General features: G+C 56.7%; 1 protein-coding gene and 1 non-coding gene across 5 annotated transcripts in view; one reads left to right on the top strand and one right to left on the bottom strand.

The window, feature by feature from the left end:
- Positions 1 to 23,636, bottom strand: part of JAKMIP3 (Janus kinase and microtubule interacting protein 3) — a 66,102-nt gene that overhangs the window by 8,399 nt on the left and 34,067 nt on the right. For 2 of the 4 annotated variants that reach the window (XM_075534127.1, XM_075534129.1), the window contains 16 exons: positions 22,679 to 22,825; positions 21,664 to 21,795; positions 20,438 to 20,473; positions 19,375 to 19,434; positions 16,923 to 17,051; positions 16,530 to 16,658; positions 13,382 to 13,465; positions 12,917 to 12,979; positions 11,545 to 11,643; positions 10,972 to 11,073; positions 10,708 to 10,767; positions 9,455 to 9,520; positions 8,856 to 8,924; positions 8,317 to 8,394; positions 6,064 to 6,267; positions 1,710 to 1,775 (listed from right to left, as the gene is read on the bottom strand). In XM_075534127.1, coding sequence (XP_075390242.1) covers positions 1,710 to 1,775; positions 6,064 to 6,267; positions 8,317 to 8,394; positions 8,856 to 8,924; positions 9,455 to 9,520; positions 10,708 to 10,767; positions 10,972 to 11,073; positions 11,545 to 11,643; positions 12,917 to 12,979; positions 13,382 to 13,465; positions 16,530 to 16,658; positions 16,923 to 17,051; positions 19,375 to 19,434; positions 20,438 to 20,473; positions 21,664 to 21,795; positions 22,679 to 22,825 — 1,524 coding nt within the window. The remainder of the gene's footprint in view (positions 1 to 1,709; positions 1,776 to 6,063; positions 6,268 to 8,316; positions 8,395 to 8,855; positions 8,925 to 9,454; positions 9,521 to 10,707; positions 10,768 to 10,971; positions 11,074 to 11,544; positions 11,644 to 12,916; positions 12,980 to 13,381; positions 13,466 to 16,529; positions 16,659 to 16,922; positions 17,052 to 19,374; positions 19,435 to 20,437; positions 20,474 to 21,663; positions 21,796 to 22,678; positions 22,826 to 23,636) is intronic. The other 2 variants (XM_075534128.1, XM_075534130.1) reach the window with 1 other exon arrangement.
- Positions 23,296 to 23,436, top strand: LOC142429959 (U4 spliceosomal RNA). Its single transcript, XR_012780460.1, has one exon. It is a non-coding gene; the product is annotated as a U4 spliceosomal RNA (small nuclear RNA).

Below are 23,636 nucleotides of genomic sequence, written 5' to 3'. Positions count from 1 at the left end.
AGGAGCACTGGGTGCTCCCCCAGGCCGAGCCAAGCCAGGTGTACTCACCACGCCCAGGGGCCAGGACGGGCTAAGACCAGAGAATGAAGGCTAGGGAGAAAAATAAAAACAAAAATAGAAACTGAAAAGGGAGGGGGGAGAGAAAAGAGCCATGATTGGTGCGAGGTCACCAGGAGGTCACAGAGGGGGAGGCAGGGGGGCAGGGTGGTGGTGGCCGGGCACCAGGGGTGGGCTGTTGGCCTGCAGATGTTGCTGGCTTTCAGCAGAAGGGTACGTGGGGGCTCATGGGGGGCTGTGGGGGGTATGTGGATTTGAGTGGTAGGGGATTGACAGGGGTCAGCAGAGAGGCATGGCAGAGTTAGTGAGAACAGCTGAGAGGTGGGTGGGGGTCAGTGGGGGGTGGGTTGGTGGTAAGTCAGCTGGTTGACGGGTCGGCAGGAAGTCCACTGGGGAGTTGGTGGGAGCTAGCAGGAAGGCCTGTAGGGGTGGGTGGGGCACTGGAAGGCCAGTAGGAGAGGGTCCATAAGCCCATGGTCTGAGGTGGGTGCTGGCCCCCAGGAGGGGTATCCCCATCACTGGGAGGTGGTTCAAGTCGACTCTCCCTCTCTCGGGGCCCCTCTGTGAGGTGGGCCCAGGTGGGCGAGGTCCCTGACAGACTGACTGACACTCCTGAGGACTTGTGGATCCCCAGAAGACACTGTTTCAGCCCCATAGAGCACATGACCTCCTCAGTCGATCTGACATCTGGGGAAGCAGGGGGCCCACAGGAGTGGAATGCTGGGGACCCAGAGCCCTGGCCCTGACTGGGAACACCCCCCCTGCCCCCGTGCACAGCATCCTCAAGCCCGTGGTGAGTGGCTGAGGTACCAGGCTGCTACCATAAGGTTAGGGTTCAACCCCCCCAGCCCTTCAGGTGTGACGACAGCTGTCTGCCATGTGAGGCTTCATAGCTTCAGAAGCTCTGCATCTGCCGGGTCGCCCTGGCAGTGGACTGGAACAACCACGGAGGCGAAGTGACCTGCAAACCTCCGGGAGCCCTCAGGACCCCACGTTGCCCCAGCCCACAGGCAGTGGAGGTACGGGCCCCGTGGGAGGGGGTGGGTCAGGGCTGGGGGCAGGGGGAGGGAGAGCTGGGTGGGGGGCTGTTGTGGGTGCTGTGGCCGTGTGTCAGGATAAGGGGTGGGCATCTCTATCACCCCATCCCTCCTGGCTGGCCCAGCCCCAACTGGTGTCCAGCCACTTGGGTGCAATTTCAACACCAGCCTCCAGGTGCCGCTGAAGGGACAAGACAGGGAGGGGGCACCAGACTGCCCGCTCCCCTCAGCACCCAGCTCAGCCAGCCCACCACGGCCTGACTGGATACTGGCCCCCAGCCCCAGCCCTGCAGCAGCTGCATTCAGTGCAGAGAGAGGGGGCTCTGGGAGGCTGTGGCTCAGCAGGCCCACAGTCCTTGGGAAGAGGACTTTAGGCCCGAAGGCCAGGGACTCCTGAATATGGGCTTAGTACAGCCCCCAAGGCATGGGGCTATGAGAGTGGGGCCTCCCAAGGTGGCCGGGGTGAAGAACCACTGTGGACTGCTCCCAGCCCCAAGCCCCCACAGCCCCCATGCTGACCCCTTTAAGGTCGGTTCCGTCCTGACCCAGAGACCGGAGCCTGTTACTCTGTCCACTTGGCCTCAAAGCGCCGGCCCGGCCAGGGCAGGCTTTTACCTTCTCCTCCAGCTCCTTGGCCTGCCTCTTCTGTGCCTCGATGTGCTCCTCCAGCTCTTTCACCCTCTGCAGCACAAGGGGGACAGTGCCTGTCACCGGGGAAAGCTGGCTGGTCTTCCTCTTTCTGCCCCCCACCCCCGGCCCCTGCTTCCCTCTTCCTGCCCGTCCCCACAGCCTCCGAGTCTTCTCCTGTGGTGTGAAACCATTTTTCTTCTTCTTTCTTTAAAATAATGTTTCCACGAACGATTTCTCTTTATGAGACTGACCACTGCCTCCACTTTTGTCCGTGCCATGAGGTGCTTGGCAGTCTCGTGACTGAGCTGTGGGGGTGCACGAGATTCCACTGTGAGTCTGTATGAGCTTATTTATCCACTCCTCCACCCATAGGGGCTTGGTTGTCTCCGGGGTTTCGCTATTATGAAATGGTGTTGATTCCCGTGGGTATGTCTAGATCTGCCCGCGTCTCACCCTTCGTTTGTTCAGGCTAGGTACCGAGTAGAGAGGCGGCCGGACCCTGAGGTATTTCTGTTCACGCGTGCACAGGAAGCTCCAGGCTGTTCAATTTTGCAATTCTACCAGCAACGTGTATCCAATCTCTCCACGTCCTTGCCAGCATTAAAAAAACATTCTTTTTGCTAGTGTCAGTGCGAGGTGGTATCTCACTGGTGTGTCAATTTGCATTTCTCTCAGAGTTAATGATGATGGCGTTTCTGCTTATGATTGTGGGCCGCCTGAATGCCGTCTTTAGTGACCTGTCTACTCCTGTCTTATGCCCGTGTTTTCTTTGACCAATGTCCTGCTTATCTTGTTTTGGAAGGCAGACCCAGTGAAGCAGACAGCGATGCCGTGGAGCTGACGGGCACAGTTCCGCGACACCGATGGCAGTTCTGAGCCGTGTGGCCGCTCTCACCTTCCTGCTGGCTCCACCACCACCCACGCCCATTCCTCAAGCCGCTGGCATGGCCACGGCTCCTGTCTCGTCTCTGCAGCTGCTGTGCCCAGTTTGACCCCATCTGGGTCGCTCTCTAAGGAGCTCATGCTCAAGCTATGCCTCCTTCGGGACCATTTGTGTCTTTCTTATGGAGGCTTCCGGTTTCCGTAGGTTTCCAGACTGGCCCGGATCAGCTAGCCCCTGCCAACGCTTTCCCCCAATCTCTGGGTTCTCTTCTTGTTCTTGGTGAATCCTTTTGATGGACAAAAGTGTCGCATTTTCAGAAGGTGCGAGTCCTGCATTTTGTCCTCTGTGGTGTGGGTGTTTCCCATCATGCTTTCTAGTGTAGCTACGCCTTGCGTTAGGACCCCTACGTCTGTGCCTGCTTTCACTTGGATCGTCATCGTTCTAGGGCTCACACTGAGGTCTCTTCTCGCTCGTGTCCATGTTTGTGCATGGCGAGGGAAATGGGTCCTGTTTCGTTCTTTGGCAGGTGGAAATCCAAGTCTTCCAGCACCACTTAGTGAAGTGGCTGTCTCTTCCCCTCTTGTGTGCTTGGTCCTTTCTCAAAAACCAAGCATCTGTATGGGGTTTGGATGTATTTCTAGGTGTTCTATTCTATTCAATCGGTCCTTTGGTCTACATATCTATCATTGTAGAAATTCTGTTTTTTCTTTCTTATTTAATTAAAAAATCATTTTATCACAATCATCTTATCACAATCCATACATACATCAATTGTGTAAAGCACACTTGTACATTCATTGCCCTCATCATTCTCAAAACATTTGCTCTCCAGTTAAGACCCTGGCAGCAGCTCCTCATTTTTCCCCTCCCTCCCCGCTCCCCCTCCCTCATGAACCCTTGATAATTTATAAATTATTATTTTGTCATATCTTGCACTGTCCGATGTCTCCCTTCGCCCCATTGTAGCAATTCTAAGCAGTCTGACTATGTGGCTGTATAACAGGTTTTGAAATTAATGAGAGACTTCGTACTTGCTTCGCATTTTCTAGCAGTGTCTGTTTATCCTGGTCTTTTCTGGTGCATACGAGACTGGTGATAAGCATGCCACCTTCTTCCGACTGTGTAACTCTCTCTGTTGCGTGTAGAAGTGTTTTACAGTTTTCTTTGTATAACTCCTTGGGTCCTCTGGTTAAATGTATTCCTATACATTTGATCTTCGGGTGGTTACTGTAAATGGCATTGTTCTTGGAATCCTCTTCCTTAATATACAAGACTCCAATTGATTTTTGTATGTTGATCTAATAGCCTGCTATGTTGCCAATTTTTCAATTAGTTCCTGCGATTGTTTTAAGTTGAGTCTTGGGGTTTCTATATAGAAGACCACGTTCTAGAAAATAGAGTTTTACTTCTTCGCAAGTTGGATGCTTTCATATCTTTTGATATCAAGGCATTTTGCTTCCATTCCTATTTTATTAACTGCTTTTATTGAGCATATATGTTATTTATTAAATGTCTTTTTTCATCAATTAATATAATCATATGGTTCTTTTGTTTTCTTTATGTGGTTAATTACAATTACACTGTTTTCCATTTGTTTATCTAATATTGAAGCACCCTTGCATGCCTGGAGTGAATCTCACTTGATCATGATGCATAACTTTTTAAATGTTTTGTTGAATTCTGAATTTTGTTGAAAATTTTAGAATTTTGTTGAAAATGTTAGAATTTTGTTGAAAATCTTAGCACCTATGTTCATTAGAGATAGCAGTCTATACTTTTCTATTCTGATGGTGTCTTTGCTTGGCTTGAGTATGAAGGTTATCCTTGAGTCATAAAATGAGTTTGGTAATATATTATCCTCTCCTAAATTTCAGAACAGTTTGTGTAAGATTGGTGTTAACCTTTCTTTGAATAATCGGTAAAACATCCAGCCCTGCACTGTGTGGGCCTCCACTCAAGTACCCCCTCAATGCAACAACACTTTATTCTAATAACCCGGCATTCTGTGATGCTCACCTTCCCTGACACGGTTGCTGAAGACAAAATAGGTGCATAAGCAAATGTGGTAAAGAAAGTTGATGGTGTCCGGCTATCAAAAGATCTGGGATCTTAAAGACTTGAAGGTAAATAAGCGGCCATCTAGCTGAGAAGCAGCAAAGCCCACATGGAAGAAGCACACCAGCCTGTGTGATCATGAGGTGTCAATGGGATCAGGTATCAGGCATCAAAGACCCAGAACAAAAAATCATATCAATGTGAAAGAGGAAAAAGTACGGATGAATGGATGGATTGTGATAAGAGCTATAAGAGCCCCCAATGAAATGATTTTTAAAAAGGAAAAAAAATCATTAAAATTAATCAAAAGTTAAAAAACAAAAATCCGAATCCTTTCTTTCCCCCTCCCCCCTCTCTCCCCTCTTTCTCTTCTCTTCTCTATCACCTTCTCTCCTTAATAAAAACCCATTTGAATCACCAAAAAAAGTAAGAATCCTAGACTTTTTCATCTTGAGAGTTTTAATGACCTTATCTATTTCTTTGTGTGTCTCTTAGAATTTTCTAGATCACCCTGTGTTAAAATGTATAGTACGTTTCTTGAAATTTATCCATTTCTTCTAGGTTTTCAAATTTGTTGGAGGGCAGTTTTTCATATGATTATATACTTATCTTTTGTATTTCAGTTGGTTATGTTGTGATGTCACCATTTAATTTATTGTTCATAATATTTGCTTTTTCTCCTCCTTTTCCTTTGTTGTATTTGTTAGTGGTTTATCAATTTTGTTAATAAGCAAGCAAGCAGTCTTTCAGGGTTCTCTCTTGTGCACTGGGAGAGAGGAAAGGCTCTGGCTCCTCCCTCTGGCCACATTCTGTCTTGCTCCAAACATGGGAATGTAGATAAGCTTTGGGAAGAGATGGTGTCAGGAGCCTCCAGAGCCTCCAGGCTCTGAGGTTGGTACCGAGCCTGCTGGCCCCTTTGTGACTATGGGACCAGAGGAAGGCAGCAGACCGGCCACAGAGCCCCAGCCCCAGAGGACTCACCTGTGTTTGGGCCCCTGACCTTTATTTTGGTGTAAGTGCAAGACCACTTAAATGTGAATGATCCGTGTATATGCTGACACCCTGCAGGGGCCATGCAGGAGGCTGAGCTTTGAACACAGTCCAGTTGGCAGACCAAGAGTGGCCGCAAGGGCCCCTGACAGCACCGGAGGGGACTAGCAATCACAGGAGCTGGGGGCAGCCCTCTATGGCTGGCCAGCCCTCTGGGCATATGCGAACACATTGAACTATTTGTGAGCTTCAGTAACTAGCGGTTTGAGCTGACAAGTTGATGGTCCTCATTTGAGGTCTTAGTCGAGGGAGCTGCTTGGCTCTGACCAGGCACCTAGCTGGCCTTGTCCCCTCTATGAGGTCTCCCCCACCCCCACTCCCCAGCCCCACTGCTCCCACCCGCATGTGCACCTGCTGTGCCAGCTGCAGCAGCTCCATGCGCTCCCGCAGGATCTGGGTATCGCGCTCTCGAAGCTCGCTCATGACCTGCCGCTTCCACTGCTCCACGGCGACCTTGAGCTTCTCCCGCTCTCCCTCGGACAGCAGTTCGCACACCTTGGCCCCAGCCTCCTGCTGCAAGGCGTCGTACAGCATGGCTTCCAGCTCCAGGATGTGCTGGGCGGGTGGTATGGGGACCATCAGTCCCAGCCCATCCCCCAGACCGCAGTCCCCTAGGCGCCAGGGGTGCCTGAGGAGGCAGCACCTAGCCCCTCCCCGCTGCAACCACAGCGCATCCAGAGCCCCAAACTGGAGGGCGTGCAGGGTGACCTCTGCCCTTCTGACCAGGCCCCAGGGAAAGCGTGGCCGGCGGAGACTCCTGATGGGCACAAGAGGCGACCAGAGAGGGTAGAGTGGGGTGGGGTGTCTGAGGGTGGTGGCAGAGCCGAGCCAAAGCCAGGTCCCTTTGACCTTCCTCAAAGGCTGGTTTGAGACCCACAGGGAGAGGAGCTGCCCAGCTGGCCAGTCCACTCCCACACCCCAGCAGGGGTGATCCTCTGCCATAGCCTACCCTGCTTCCCAGAGCCTCAGTGTCATCACCCATCACCCCGCACGCCCTCCAGGGACAATGAACAAGGTCAAGTCATGCATCTCACCATCTCCTATGTGGGGGGTGGGGGGATGAAGGTGCAGGCACTGTATCGCATGCCTCATGAGACGCTGGGAAGCTGACTGGCAGTGTGGACAGGGGCCTGCAGACTCCCACCAGGAGAAGACCCAGGGGAGGTGGAGGGGCCAGCAGGAAGGAGTGGGTACAGACAAGACCCAGCTCAGGGTGCCAGCTCAGGGTGGCACCGTACCGCTTGGATGAAGGGTGGACTGAGCTGTCCATGGCTGTAGGAACGAGCTAGTCTGTAGCTGGAGTGGGCATGTGGACCTGAACATGGCTGGGTGGATGGGGTGGGTGGGGGGTGGGGTGGGCGTGGAAATCATAGTGACTTGGGAACAAAGCAGGCCAGACAGAGTGGCTCACTCCTGATGCTGCTGCCCCCACATCCAGTCCAGACGCAGCAGCCCCTACAGCAGCACTGCAGTGGGCACCCCTAACCCAACCAGCTGACTTCCAGCTCTGTGGGGTCTTCAGAAGCTGGTGGTTCAGCAGCGGGTGACCAGACTTCTCTTCCCAGGTGTTTCTGGGTGGACTGGGAGGACGTACAGCCTGCTCGCTGTCCACATTTCTCTGCACTGCCCGGACTCAGCAGCTGGCTGGGAGCACCCCAGCTCTCCCCTCCTTATTGGACAGTCTATGAGGCTACGGACTCAGGATACACCTTCTCGGGCGGACAAGTACCATTTCAGCATGGGCACCCCTGGACTCAGACGCAGAGATCAGGAAGCTTAGGAACAGGGAGGACACCTTTGATGTCGTTGGCGGTGACAGCCAAAAATATGCTCCCCAAAGCTGACAGGACCTGCTCAAGTGCCCACACCAAAGGCCACTTCTTCCAGCTCAAGGTAAGCTTCAAGGTAAGCCGAGGAAGTGGGGCTTAAATCGGCATCACAAGGGCTTCCCTTAGACTCGAGGCTGAGATGCTAATCTGACCTACCTCTCTCAGACACACACACAGGAGGGGACCCCATAGGAGCCCTGAGCTGCATGCACCCCCATTTCACAGACCCCCTCTTGTGCTGAGTGGTGTGGACAGTTCAACCAAGAGAGAGGCTGGAAGGTCAAGTCCACCCTGGGGCACACTTGGAAGAAAGGCCTGGTGACCCCCTTCTGGAAGGAAGGTCAACCCTGCGACCCTTCTCACCACTCCCCACGAAGAGCAGGGGTAACAGAGCCTGCTGCCACCCCAGGGTCCCCTCCCCAGCCCCACGTAGAGCCCAATTGTCCAAGGACAAGGCGAACTCTTCAATATAACCGAGAGCGGACATGCCCCTCAGGGCGGATTCTGCCACCAACCTCCCTGGAAGACTTCCCAGACTGCGAACCTTCACTGGGGCAGCCGCCTCCAAGGCCCCCCATGGTTAGCAGCCCACCACCCAATCCCCACACGGCGCCACCAGCAGGCCTCCTGAATCATCAGCAACGACTTAACGAACAGGATGGGGCAGGTGGACTGGCCTTCCTCTCGGTGCACCTGGCCTGCAGAGCCCTGGCCTTGAGATGCCTGCAGTGCACCTGGGGCACAAGGCGGCTGCAGGAAAGGGCATGACACTTACCTTATGAGCCTGGTCCAGGGACTGCTTTCGGAAGTCCAGCTCCTCATCCAGGTAGCCCTTTTGCTTACTGAACAGCTCCTGGGACCAGGGAACCTTGGTCAGTGCCAGGGACAGGGGAGCAGGAACCGGCCTCAGTCAGTGATGGGGACGTGGGGGAAGGGACCGGGCATGGTCAGTGCCGGGGACATGGGAGTGGGGACCAGCCATGGTCAGTGCCGGGGATGTGAGGGCAGGGACCAGCCATGGTCAGTGTGGGGAAGTGAGGGCAGGGACCAGCTGTGGTCAGTGCTGAGGATGTGGGGGAAGGGACTGGCCATGGTCAGTGCCAGGGATGTGAGGGCAGGGACCAGCCGTGGTCAGTGCCGGGGACGTGAGGGCAGGGACCAGCCATGGTCAGTGCTGGGGTGTGGGGGAAGGGACTGGCCGTGGTCAATGCTGGGGACATGGGAGTGGGGATCAGCCATGTCAGTGCTGGGGATGTGGGGGCAGGGACCAGTTGTGGTCAGTGCCGGGGACGTGAGGACACCGACTCCACAGACCTTTTCATTCTCCAAGTCGACCATCTTCTGCTGCAGGGCCAGTTCGGTCTCTTCAATCTGCTGGAGCCACTGGTGTAACAGAAGTGGCGTGTCACAGGGCCCCTGGGTGTCCTCAAAGGCCCCTGCTGGCCTGCCTTCCATCCCAGTGAGGACAGATGAGCCTGGCCTTCTCTGCCCACCCCCCATGCCTAAGAAGCCTCTTCCGTCCCCAGAGGGTGGTGCTGACTTGGAGTTCAGGTGGACCTGCCTGGTTCTGCTAGGGAACATGGCTTGGGCTGTTTCCCTGAGGCCACATGCCCCTGCCCAGTCTGCTCCCCTCCCCACTTCTTGCTGGCCAGCCCTTAGAAGTGACCCTGCCTGTGGCCAACCAGCTGGTCCTAAGCTGGGGGCGGGGGGTGGGGGTGGCGACCAGGAGGGCAACAGTGCTGGGAGCTGTCAGGGGAGGGCAGGGCAGCTCATTGGCCCAGGTCCAGGTCTAGGTTGGGCAGGGGCAGATCTCCCAGGGTTGGGAGGTGAGGTCAGGGCCCTGTGCTGGAGCCACCCTCCCCAGACAGCCCGACCCAGAGGCCACACAGCCTCCATCCCATGGCCACCATTACCTTTTCTGCCAAAGTCAGCACAGTCCGCGCTTGGATGACCACCACCTGCTCCTCATTGGTCAGATTCTGCCCCAAAGCAGAGGCAGCCAATCAGATGGCAGCTTCCTCGGTACCCCACTGCAGCCCCCAGGTCCTCCCTCCCTGTCCCAGGCTGTGTCCTAGGTGCAGGGTCCTGCAGCCCCGGCTTGTCCCTCACACTCTCACGCTGTGTGGGTGCATGGTCCTGGCCCCTGCCCTATGGCTGCAGGTCACTGGCAGTCTGGGCTCACCACTGCAGAAACCAGCAGAGCCCAGTGCAGCCAGGGGGCAGGGGCATTGGTCTGTCCTGCCATGGATGAGCTGTGGCCTGTCCCTGTCACTGGGGGGATCTGAGCCGTGAAGCCACCTGTGGCCAGTCTGTCTTTGTCACCAGCTAGTGGGCAGCCTCTCCTGTCACTACTAGTGGCTGGTCTCTCTGGTGGCCTGCTGGTGTGGGGTCTCACAAGCAGGACCTCTGGCCCCCAGCAGGGTTCTCAAACCTGGTTGCAGGCTCCCCCAGGCTATGGGCCCCACGTCTCCACCTGCCAGAGCTGTGCCCTGGTCAGAACTGGCAGTGGGTTCTTGGTCCCACCTGCCCCCAAGTCAGGGGAGGGGAAGCCCCGAGCCCACAGTCAAGCAGCTTCCACCTGTGCTGGGATTACCTCGCTCCGCCCAGAGTGGGACCCTGGGCTCACCCCTTGGGTTGGGCCTCCCACTTCTGTCCGGATGGGTTGGGAGCTGGCTTGGAGAGCACCCCCAGCATCTCCTAGCTGCTCCCCAAGTAAGGTCAGGCAGGGAGGTCCCTCCAATATGGGGTGGGGGTTCAGAGAGCACAGAGAGGGGAGCCATGCTTCTATCTCAGGTCCAGACAAAACGAGGCCTCAGGTGGGGGTCTCTTTCTCCAGCTCCACTTCCACATGTATAGACCAAGGCCAGACCCGAGGAAGTGGGGTCAGGGGGGCAGCAGCGCCCACCCTGCAGCACCCACAAAGGCGAGTCTGCGGGCACAGTCACCGTCCAGTGCGGGAGGCATTGGAGTGACCACATGCAAAGCTGCCGGTGAGGTGTCTATACTGGGAAGGGGTCAGAGGGGCAGGGTGCGGGAGGCACGGCAAGGGGTGGGTGACAGGGAAGGCGTGGGTGCGGTGGACAGTGGGCTAAGAGGTACCCTGAGGGCAGCGCGTGCGGGGCAGGCAGCGGGGGCGGGGCATGCACAAGTCAGGAGAGCGACGTACACTTACGGCGTTATCCCCCAAAATGTCCAGCTTCTTCATCAGCTCCGACACCAGAATGTCCTGGGGTGCAGTGGGGGGATGGGAGGCGGGGTGAGGTGGGGGCGGGGTGGACACTGGGCCGTGAGGTGGGTAAGACAGGGAGTGGCACAGAGGTCCAGGAAAAGAGGTGGGTGCCCCAGCAACTGGGGAGGGGGTGAGTGGGTGGTGAGGATAAGGGTGGGTGTGGGTGAGGCCCTGGGAGGGAGACTGGAAGGCGGCCCTCACCGTGACACCCTCAGCCTCACAGTACACCTGCAGGGGGCTCCTCCCATCGTCCACAAATGGCACGTGGTGGAAGTTGATGGCTGGTGACTTCCTCTCTCTCTCCTGGGTCGGGGAGAGAGAGGCTGGCACCTCAGCTACCCAATCTCCTTCTCTGGGGAGCTGGGCTGAGTGGCCACCTAGTGTGGGGTCAGTGGGAGTTCCTGAGAGCTCAGCCCCTATAGAAGTGTTAGGGGAGTTGGGGTCCCTGACTAGGGGGTAGGGTGACAGGTAGGGGACCCTGGGGCTGTTACTGGCCGTGTGACCCTGAGAAGGTGGCTGAGCCCCTGACCCCTGCATCTCATCAGTGCTAGGTTTAGGCAGAGGAGGCCCCAGGAGTCTGGCCATGCACTGCTGGGGACACACAGTGACCATGCTGGCCTCCCCCAGAGCACCCCCAGGGAAGGGGGCAGAGGGACTCGTGCCCCATAGCCCTGCCAGCATCACATCCTCAGACTCACCCCAGGGAGGGGACACAGGCCCCCAGCCCCGGTTTTCTCCCAGTAAGGGGCCACCGCCTGCCCCCCAGGGCAGCACCTCCAGCTCCAGGATGCGGAATTCCAGCAGCTCGTTCTGGTCTTTGGCGTCCTGCACATCATGTCTCAGCCGAGCCTCTTCCATCTCTATTTGCCTGATCTGGGAGCAGAGAGCCGCAGGCTCAGCAGGGGCCAGACAGCCCCAGAGCCATGGGCAGAGCCCTCGCTGCAGTCTCTGTCCCTGCTGGGTCCCGTGGGGTGGTGCAGGTATGTGTAGGGGGTTGGGGGGCCAGGGGGTGGTTGGCCATCTCCATTCCCCGCCCAGTGTGTGGGCAGGGAGCCTGAAACCCGAGGTGGGTGGCCCAGAGGAGCTGGCAGTGGGTGGGGAGCAGGAGAAGCCACTAAGGGCAAAGGCAGGAACCCCCTGGAGCTCCCAGCCCGGATCCTTCCAGCCGGTCCCAAGCAGGGTTTTGTTCAAGCAGGACCGTGGTGGCAGCGCACCACGCCAGAGGCTGGTCCAGGATGCCATGCGGCTCAGTCCTGGCTGCCCCCTTAGAAGGAGGGGACAGTCAGGCTACTGGGGGACAGACCTAAGCCTCTAGGGAACCAGGGCACAGGCTCCGGGAAGCACTGAGTACCGGGGACCCTGGATGTGTGTGTAGGTGGCCTCTGGCCAGACCCAGAACAGGACCCCCATGGTGTGGGCAGCTGGGCTCCTGGAGCCCGCCCCTGCTCACCACCAGCTGCCCTCTGAGCTGGCGGCTGCTTCCCAGCCCTTCCACATCAGGGACTCCGGGACCACAAGCCACATCCCTGCCAGTCTACCTGGGCCAGGGTTTGAGGCCCAGCTCCTCCCAGTGCCCCGACAGCCTGGTTCTAGAAGGGTGGGGTGATGTGGAAGGGACTCTGGCCCTCCCTGACTGCACCCTAGAGAAGCTGGGGACCCCCCCCCTGGGAAGCAGCTGAGGCCACCACTGGGGAAAGTGAGAGTGTCCAGTGTTGAGGAGCCCTGCTGAGGAAGCTGGGCCCCAGTGGGGTGGACACTGTGGATGTGGATGATGAGGGTGTGGGCGCTGTGGGGGTGGGGGTGGACTCTGGGCCTGTGGGCACTGTGGGGGTAGGCACTGTGGGATGCCTCCCCTGAGGCCATAGGTCACTGCGAGGTCCTGGTAGGCACAGCCCTGGCACAGAAGGCTTTCTAGTTCCACGATCTGGTGGCTTCCAAAGGCCACTCTTCAAGCCAAGACGTCTCACCAGCAAATAGCAAGAGGTGAGGACCCTGGCAGAGACAGAGCTGAGCACAAGCCCCAGGCCTGGGACCCCTTCCAGGCTGAGAGGGGCGTGGGCCCACTCACAGTCACTGGCTGGCTCCCTCAGACTGGCCTGCACACATGGACCCTGCCCGATCCCACAGGCCCCCATGGCCGGCCAACCTTCTCCACCAATTCCTGGTTCCTCCGGTACAGGGCTTGCTTCTCCTCGATCCATTTCATGTCCTAGAAGCAGAACGGAGAGGGAACACACTGCAGAAGGGAAGCAGAGCCTCACACCAGCCTGCTCAGGGCCACTTGGGGCCTCGATGCCCAGCGGGTCAGGGCCCCACTGGGTGAGGGTGGGGGGATGAGGAAGGGGCTCTAGGGTAAACCTGCCATCCTGGTTACTGACCCCTCTTGGACATGGGGCTCCTAGGGACCCCAGGTCAGGAGAGGCTAGGTGTGACCCCCAGACCTGGGTGGGCTGAGACCACCCCATTTGCTGGGGTCATGTCCAGGAGGGCCACACAGTCACGGTCCTGTCCGGTCTAAGGTGGGCAGGGCCCAGTGCTCATGGTGACATGGACCCAGTGTGCAGCCCCCACCTTGCAGTGGGCCCAAGGTGCCCCCTCTGCATACCCTCACCTGGCCCTGCTCAGCCAGTGCCTTCTCCAGGTCCTCGATCCGTGCCTGCGCGTGCTGCACATCTGCCTGCAGCTGCTCACGCGTCTGTAGGGCGGGAGGCGAGACATCAAACTCTCTCTGTGTGCCGGGGGAGACAGACACTCACGGACGGGGCGGGGATGGGGGCAGTCCCCTCAGGAGAGATGCCTCATAGAAGCTTCCCCGGGCTGGTGTGTAGCAAGGGGTCTCCCTTGTTCTGCACCCGAGAGATGGTGGTGAGGTGAAACCGGGCCACAGGTGAGGCCACCAAACCCCTGCTGAGAGCTCTGTGGGGCAGCTGGGGTCGTCTCAGCTTCTGCTAATAGTGCACTCCCACACAGCACGCTCAGACAGTCATAGACAGACACACTTACAGAGGCACTCATGCATGTACACACACACAGGTACACTCATACACACCCATTTACATGCATACAGACAGGCACTCATATGCATATACATATACACACACCCATATACAGACACACAGAGACACTAATATGCATGCATATATACACACACTCATACAGAGACATGCACATACTTATACACATATACATTCATGCATGTACATAGATAGACTCACATGGACATGTATATACACACTTGCACATATATATACTTATAGTCACTGAGATAGTTAAGGTTTATTGTGCCAACCTGGCTGATGAACACATATGGGATTAATTGATGGGCGGAGAGAGAAATGGCTCAGTGAGCCTCGCCTTTCTATTTCTCAGATCTCTTGCTTTCTGATGGTCGGACAAGGGTGCAGCTGCCTTAGTGAGTTCCCACCTTCAGCTGGCAAGGCTCACTTCCTGTGAGACATCCCTGAGGAGAAGCCACCTGGATCTATCCCGATGCAGCCCTAGGTGCTGGAGCTGCCATGTGAAGACCCCTGTCAGCGCTGAGATGCTTACATGTTCACTGACTCGGCTTTCCTCCTGCAGTTGGCGGCATAGTGTGTGTTTTATGAGATAGAGGAGGACTTTGTAGATCAGTGTTGGACATATGGGCTAATGTTGGACTTACAGACTTGGACGGCACTGGGTTGGGATGGTTTCTTAATGTATGCTTACCCTTTATCTAAAATTCTCTCTTATATATATGAGTTTCTATGGATTTGTTTCTCTAATTTACCCATACTAACACAGTCACACTTATATAGATACCATATGCGTGTACATATACACACTCATAGACATGTGTATACCCTTGTTTGCATATCCACTCACACACAGACATATTCATATACACACTCATCAATATGCATGTACTTGTGCACATGTATACTAGCATACACACATTCATATGCATGTACACACACACGTGTATACACTTTCATGCATCTCCACTCACACAAATATTCATATGCATATATACACATACACTCACATGGACACAAATTCGTACATGTGTGTGCATTTACACAAATATATGCACACACTCATAGACTCGCATTCATCTGCGTCTACATACACACACTGGCACATGGGCACACACTGCAGACAGCTCTCCCAGGAACGCACTGTCTCCATCTTGCTTGGGTGTCTTCAAGAAGTGGCACTTTGTGTCATGGATAAATCTATTTTGAGGTCACGACTAGCAGCACCTTTCTAACCAAGCTCAATGTAAATCTTCCCAGCCATTGCGGCTGCACAGCTGGTTTCTAGGAATGAGCCGGAGCAGGCACGTGAGGACGGTCAGGACGACCTCAAAGATGAGCCAAGGGCGGGATGACCGTCAACCTGGACACATGAAGAAACTGGGTGATGTCCAGAAACTGGTGGAAGGAGATGGTGCGCTTCCCAGACAGGCTGACACTGGGGTCTCACACGCTGCGTGCTTTCCGTTTTAAGCGAAAACCTGCCTCAGCGTTGGGAAATCAGTGACTCCAGAGAGCTGGTCTTTCCATCTATCTCTGAAGCAAGATCAAGGCCAGTGACGATGGTGGTGTGGAATTAGCCATGACGAAGGACAAGTCTTGGATTGGTTACCACAATCCAGAGAGCAAGGTTCTTCTAAGGTGGGGGAGATGTCAGTTCAGAAGGTCATGGTGGCGGTTTGGGGGACCCCTGAGGAGTAATCTTGACAGATTTTCTCAAAGGATATTGGAGAAGCACAGGAGGTTCTGGGAAACGGAACCTGCTTTGGTGGGAAAGACACAAGTTGCTCTGGGTAATTTTCTCCATCATGCCAGTGCACCTGCTCATCCTTCAAGGGCAGCCAGGGCAGCCCCATGGGGGAATTCCCTGGGATCCCTTGTTGCATCCACCTGACAGCCCTCATCTTGCCCCTTCAGACTTCTTTCTTTCCCTCAAACCCAAAGACCATTGATGGGGACACCAGAACTGCTTTGAGGGCTATGAACCAAAGAGCACAGGATGCTCAGCGGGTGGGTCATAGGTGGAAACACTGTCTGTGGCCCCGCAGAGACCGAGCGGGGCCTGTGGAAAAACTATCGCTTCATTTTGGTCTACGAGGGGCTTCTTCTATGATTTCTCAGCAGTTCCTTTTGTAAATGTACCCTCCACACACTCACACAGATGTACATGCATTTTCATGCACATGTGTGTGCATACTCACGTATACACACGCCCATACATAGGCATGCACATAAACACACCTACCCATGCTCCCCCCAGACATTGTATGATATCCTTATACACATAGATACCCACGCATACACTAACACAGTCACATGTAGACACATACCCATGCACTCAGACACATACACATACACACGCACTTGGACACACACACATGCTTGCACTCACATGGCCATGCATGTACACATACAAGCATGCACACGCATGCACTCCTACAGACACACACACACACGGACAGGGCTCTCTCGGCCTGGTCGCTCGATGGCTCCTCCGCCTGGGACCATCACTGTGCAGGACCCGGGGGGGGGGGCGGTCTCTGGGCTTTTTTTCTCCTCCGTTCCTTAAGCTCCCTGCCCCCAGCTGGTGAGCACAAGGCCCAGTCTTTCCCAGGGAACCCCAGTGGGGTAGAAGGTCCCGGCCAGCCACCCAGCCACCCACCATCCACTGGGAGCACCCTGCAAAGCTGGGCTGTGGGGGGGAGGGCTGTGGCCCAAGCGTCATGGGGTGGAAGTCATGTAGACCTTAACTTCTCGCTCAGCGTCCAGCGTCCCTCCGACCTGCCCCTGCAGCAGGGCATAGGCGCGCTGCAGAGCCTGGTACTCCATGGTGAGCTGCCGGAAGCGCAGCTCCGCCCCCTCCTTGGCCACGGCCTGCATCCAAGGAGAAGAGGTCAAGAAATCCCCAGCCCCTAGGTGCTCACCCTGTGCCTTGGCATGGAGGCCTCCAGCCAGAAGGGGCAGCCTCTCGGGGACAACAAGCCAAGTGACATGGTGCCGTCCACAGTCCATCATGGAGAGAGAGGCCCCATTCAGAGAGAGCAGGGCCCTGTTCCCCACCCCCATGCCTCCACACCCCATGCCCTCATGTCCCCACACCTCCACATCCCCACACCCTTGAGAGGGCCCTGGCATCACCTCCTCCAGGTCGTCATCAGGGGTACACGGGGTCTGATCCGTTCTGTCTGTCTGGTAAGAGATGGAGGAGCCGTCCGACTCCAGGGACGCTTCTTCGTCGTACCCAAAGAACGTCTCCACCACCACTGGCTGGGGGAGGGGAGCATTAGTGCAGACCCAGGCCCGCCCGGGATGCAGAAAGAAGCCCGCTGTCCCCCTGCTGCCCAGTGACCAGTTTCAATGCCCTCCACCCCACCACCCACATGGCCCTCACTTCTGTTCTACCCAAGATCACCTTCCCTTAGGCAGGGGGCGGCCTGGTCAGCCAGGCGCCATCCTGGACATAGGCCTGGAGCTGCAAAGGTGAGTGGTGAGTGGACCTTCCTGGGGGCCGGGCTAGCTGAGGCCTGGGGTCAGGCTCATGTGTTCTACAGACCCAACTTCCTGCACATGGGCGAGACCCCGCAGCAGTGAGGAGAATGTCTGTGGGACCACCCACGTCACCCCAGGTCACTCCAGTCTCTCCCTCCCGGCCCCCAGGTCCTGAGGCTCTGTCCTCTCATTTAAAAATGTACCCCCTCCCCAGATCGTCCAAAACCAATGGCCCCCTCTGGTCCTGCATTCAGCTCTCACTCGCTCTCCACCATTGGCCAGCACAGTGGGCTCTGGGCCCAGAGGCCTCAGGACCCCTCAGTGGGAACCATTTCCTCTGACAAGGTTCAGCGCTAGTGGCCCTAGAGCACAGTGACAGGTAAAGAAGCCACACACCCACGTCCACCCTACCACCCCCCACATACCCATGCCAACATAAAGCATCCCACCAGCACCCCCACACCCCTGCCCACAAATGCCCACCTCCAGACACCCACCTCCACGCCAAGACACACACACACACACACACACACTACCCACTCTCCCACACACCACCGTCCACCCCCCACAGCCCATCCCCATTCCTTCACACCCCACCCCCATTCCTATCCCACCTCCACCCCTATACTCACACTCACACACTCACACAACCACCACACACACATACACATCCCACATGCAACACTTCACACACACACACATATCCACACATACTCACACACACACATGTACACACACATACATACACACATACCCCCATACATACACATACACACCCCAAATGAACACACTCCACACACACATACCCACACCCACACATGTATATACACATTCACACACACATGTTCACACACATATCCACACACATACTTACATGTAAACACACACATACTCACACATGTACATACACATGTACATACAAAGCAACACACTGTGAAGACCCGGATGGGTGTCCTCTGTCTGAATGGCCCCTCCCTCAGGCCTGGTGCTGGACAGGCCCAACCAGAGGGCCCCTGGCCTCTAGGGCCTTTTCCCAAGGCCACCTGTGGATCACGCCTCTCTTCTCAGGGTCAAAGGGCAGGCCTTTGTCTCTGCTGCATAGCACCAGCATCTGGATCCAGTGGACAACGAACCAACCCCCATGCCCTGGACCTCGTGGATGGGGCCACAGGACCTTCGGGTTTCCATGGGCTGTCTTTGGTGAGTCTGTGGCCAGGCCTGTCTTGGTCTGGGAGGCCCTCTGGAAGCCTCGTGGCCAGCCCCGATGGGCAGACGGGGAGCTGTGTGTGAGGGGCCCTGGCTGGGCCCCATCCTGAGTCTCCCACATGGAGGGGAGAACTCACCCTGAGCACCTGCAGCCCTGCCTAGCACTGAAGCGCGCCCCTCCCACAGTGACCACCCTGGGCGTGATGTGGGTACCCCTTTGGGAGGCTCTCCAGAGTTGCCCTCAGCAGCATCATGGGCTTCTCAGAGGGGGTGCTGAAGAGAAGGACCCCGCTCTTCACACACAGCCCCCCACCCTGGGAGGGACCAGCCTGGGAGTGTGTGTGTGTGTGTGTGTGTGTGTGTGTAGCATGGGGGGGGCCTATGTGTCTCCGCATGTATGACTCTGTGTGTCAGTTTGTGTGGCTGGCTGGGTCTGTGTGTCTGTGTGGGTCTGTCTGCGTGCGTGTGAGGTTTGTCTTTGGTGGTATGTGTGACACGGGGGTGTGGGTCTGTGTCTGTGGGCGGCCATGAGTGACGAGGGTGGGAATGCTATGTGGGTCTGTGTCAGTGTGCAGGCAGGGTTGGGGACAGGTCCTGTGGGTGTGTGGTCCTGGCAGGAGCTCTTCCCTGGGAGGGAGCAGGACCTGCTGGGCTCTGCAGCATCGCCCTTAGACCGGCGTCCCCCACTTCAAGTCACATTGAGGGGCGCCTGGGTCTGACTCGGAGCTTTTCACAGGAAAGTGGGGTGACCGCTGCCTCTTGTGGACGAGACCCCATGTGGGCAGCGCCCGTGGGCCTGGGCAGTGTGGGCAGGCATAGACAACATCACTGGGTGTGGGCAGCACTGGTGGGCATCGGTGGCATTGGTGAGCGTGGGCAGCGCTGGCAGCTTTACCTTGGGGATCTTCGCCATCTTCTTCCTCTGCTTCCGGTACCTCAGAAGCTTGTCCCGCTCCTGAAAACATCAGGTGAGGGGACCCATAAGTCACTAAACAGCCACCTGTTTCCCCTCACCTGAGGGCCAGGCCTAAGTGTGTGTGTGTGTGAGTGTGAATGGGTATGTGTGTACATGAGGGTGAAGGGTGCATGTGTCTGTGAATGTGAGAATGTATGAGTGTGTACATGGGTGTGTGTGTGAATGTGTGTGCATGAGTGTGGGTATGTCTGGATGTGTGTGTACATGAGGATGAGTGTGTACATGTGTGAGTGGGTGTGAGGATGTGTGTGTGAGCGTCTACATGAGTATGAGTGTGTCTATGTGAGTGTGAGGGTGTATGGGTGTGTGTGTACATGACTGTGTGCATGTGTGTGTGCATGAGTGTGAGTGTACGTGAGTGTGTCTATGTGAATGTGAGAGAGTGTCTGTGCATGTGTGTGTGTACATGAGTGTGGGTGTACATGAGTGTGTCTATGGATGTGAGCATATATATGGGTGGTGCGTATATGAGTGTGTGTTCATGGGTATGAGTGTGTGTGAGAGCATGTATGCGAATTGACAGCGTGTGAGTGTGTGCCTGTGTACGTGTGTGCGCATGAGTGTGTATGTGAATGTGAGGGTGTGTGGGTGAGTGTTTGTGTGTACATGAGTGTGAGTGTATGTGTGAGTGTGTGAACATCTCCTGGGATTTCCCACCTTGAGGATTTCAACTTACAACAAGTCCCCAGAGTTCTGACACTGGGCTCCCTGACGCCCACTGACGGAAGCACCCGCATTCCTGTAGTGGTGAACGAGCTAAGGGGGATGCAGGGAGTAGCCCTGGGCCTTGAGATGAGGCCCAGAAGCATAACCAGAGCTGGGCACCTATGCAGGGTCCCCAGAGTGGGCCCTGGCACCTGGCTGACCCTCCATGGGGCAGGAGGCCTGACCATGACCCAATTCACAGCAGTCGGGGCTCCGCGTTTGGCCACACTGTGTGCTGGCTGGGGGTGGGGGTGGGGGTGGGGGTGGGGGTACTTACTAGCACACTCTTCACATAGCCTGCAGTCTCCAGGGTCTAGACAAAGAAAGCAACGGGTTGTAGCACGCGTGACACGGGGCCGGGTCCTCAAGGCTGCGGCATCCTGGATTGTCGCCCAGCATGACGGACCCCTTCCCCCACGTCCTTCCAGGCTGGGGCCACCCCAGAGAGAGGTTTTGGTTCCGTCCTGACAGCCCCTCCACCCTCAGCCAGACTGGACACCGCGGGGGGGGAGGTGGTTGGAAACGGAAACTGCCTCCGCTGCAAGCAATCTAGATTCCTGCCTTCGACTCCTGGTCATTCTGCCGACTGCCGGGCACTGCTGTGATTGTGACCCTTAGGAAACAACCGTGCACTGGCACCTCTGAGCAGGTGACTTCACCCCTGAATGGAGGTGGGCATTTCTACCAAACACGGGCTCTCTACCCCCAGGAAGAGTGACGGTCATGAGCACCCACAGGGGAAGCTCATCTCTGTCCTGTAGGCTGGCTCTGCGTCAGAATCGACTCGGTGGTCGTGAGTCTGAAGCAAGCCAGGCCCCTTCTTCTTTCCTGGTCCAGGTGTGACTGTTCGATCCCCAGAGCCAGGAACCCTCACCTGGATGAAGATGTGTTCAGTGCTTATTAAACCTGCCACCTGCCTGCTCTCACTGGGAGAGTTCCCTAAGCTGCCCTGATGACTGACAGAGCAAGATGAGAGACCTCAGGAGCAGGGCTCTGTTCTGCAGGGCCAAAGGGGCTGCGTGGGACTCGGTGGCTGTGAAGTTTTAGGGTTTCCGTCCTTACACCCCTCCCTCCCAGCCAAGGAGTCCAACCAGGGCAGGCCTGAGCTGCCTTCGATCCCAGACCCAAGTTCAAATGGTTGTACAGTGAGCTATAGAAATGTGGCCTGAAAAATAAATAACTAAACCAAACTATTCCTACTAAATAATAAGTAAAAAAAGAAAGCCGCCAGATTAGTGGTCCCAGAGGATAAGAACCCGCGGCTGGGCCAGGGGTGGCTTCTGATCCGGTAGCTCCTTGCACAGAGAGGTGTGTGCGGAAGACCTCTGGAGGGGACACGTGGTTGTGATGGGTAGACCCAGGCAGCGAGGTGACCCCACGGAGCCCCTTCCCCCCCACCCCCAGCCAGTCAGGGCCCACTAACAGGCCAGAGGGCCAGGGCCCTGGGGGTGGGGGGGGGCTTGACAGGGCAAGAGGAGCAGGGGGGCAAGGGCGGTCAGCTACCTTGGAGAGTTCATCTATGAGGTTCTGCTGCTCCACAATCTGGAGCTTCAGGAAGTCCACTTCGTGCTCCTCCTGACTCTGGTCCAGGTCGTTCAGGGAGCTGGGCCTCCTAATGACCCCGGCCCTTTGTCTCTGCAAAGGCACAGGCCATCTCTCCCTCAGTGTGCCCACTCACAGGCCACTGCCCAGCCCCGTCCACCCAAAGCTTTGGGCCAGGGCGCCCCTCTGCTCAGGCCGGGAGAGCTCAGGGCCCACCAGGTCCCGGGAATGAGGAGAAACCGCTACTCACTAAACCCAGGGAAGGGAGGTCCATGCCCTGTCCATCCCCACAGCAAGGAGGGGACAAGCTAGAACCCCTGCCAGGAATGGCTCTTGGAGCAGCCACTGGCAAGTCAGAGCAGCGCTTTACCCCTAGGCCCGTCACCCCCACAGGGCAGTTGTGGGGGTGACTACAGGGACTTGTGCAGGGAGGGTGCTAAGTGCACCTCCATCCCAGGCCTCTCATCCTGCTGATCCGTTGGGCAAAAGTCCCCATTGTTGGCCCTGGGACCCTTGGGGCCTGAAGAAGAAGAGACTGGCTACTCAACCCCACTGGCCACACACAGCCCCTTGTTCAATGCGGCCCCAGGCCTGCCCGCTTCTTCCCCTCCTGTGCTGGCAACCAGAGCAGCTGCCGGCCAAGACTGCCGAGCTGGAAGGCCACTGCTGGGCCCCTTGGTCAGGCGTGGAACAAGTCGGGAGGGAGGCCACTGCTGGGCCCCTTGGTCAGGCGTGGAACAGGTCGGGAGGGGGGGAGGGAGGCCACTGCTGGGTCCTCTGGGTCAGGCGTGGGACAGGCCTGGAGGGAGGAAGCCAGACTGGCTGCCCTGGCTCATGGCCTCACTGGTCTGGGTTGCAGCGCTTAGCTAAGGGCTCCTGGCTAATCAGCAGGCAGTGCAGGGGCTCAGGGAGTGGTCTGGCCTACGGGTTAGAGGGAGCGTGTCTGTGCAGGGCCGTGTCTGCGTGGGCCCCTCACCATCTCCAGATTCTCCTGGGTGATGAACTTCAGCTTGTTCTCCATGCGGCGCAGCCTGTGGGACAGGTCCTCGTTCTTCCGGCTCAGGCGCTTGTTTTTGTCCAGGAGGGGCTTGTACTGGCTCTCCGCCTCCCGCAGCCGCTTCAACTAGAAGACAGAACCTACTGCCACTTGCCGTCTCCTCCGGGGCCGCCGCTGACCAGCACAAACCGCGGTGCACCAAATCCTGTGTGGAGTCGGGCTAGCTGCTGCCCCCGGCCGGCCACCCACCCATCGTGGCCAACTGCAGATGGGCAGGAGGCTGTGCACAGTCACAGTGAGAGTGAGATGAAGGCCGGCCATGCAGCGATGCTAAAGTTCCATTGTGGAGCAAGAGTCCAGGGGAACCCACTGCTGAGCACGCATGACCGCCCAGAACTACCCCGCCCACACGCACATGCATGCACATGCACACACACGCAGAGGCACCTCCAAAACGGAGGATACTTTTGCCCAACAGAGCCCTGGTGGTAGAGTGTTTTACTAGTTGGGCTGCCAACCAGAGGTCAGCAGTTCAAACCCTCCAGCCGCTCCAAGGGAGAAAGGGGAAGCTTTCTGTTCAGTAAAGAGTGAGAGCCAGCTTTGCGCAGTGGCAATATCGTAGCCAGTGAGGTTTATCCGAGGCGCGATTATTGCTAATTGAAAACTTTTCCCAATACCCCGCCGTGACGACTTGAAATATAGTCGGCATTGGCAATTTTTGACAGTCTCTACGGAGACTGAGCAAAAAAAAAAAAAAGAGTGAGAGCCTTGGAAACCCACAGGGGCAGCTCGACTGCCCACAGCGCTGAGTCTGAATGAACCACATGGGAGGGGATTCCGCGGGGCTTTTTCCCAACAAGCCAAGGCTGCACCAGCCAGAGCCCGAGAGCCAAATCCCACTCCCTGCCTGTTGTCCAGTTTGGATATCCCGGTCCAC

This window comes from Tenrec ecaudatus, chromosome 16, assembly GCF_050624435.1.
Source record: "Tenrec ecaudatus isolate mTenEca1 chromosome 16, mTenEca1.hap1, whole genome shotgun sequence".
Taxonomy (NCBI): domain Eukaryota; kingdom Metazoa; phylum Chordata; class Mammalia; order Afrosoricida; family Tenrecidae; genus Tenrec; species Tenrec ecaudatus.
This window is presented reverse-complemented; position numbering and strand designations above follow the sequence as displayed.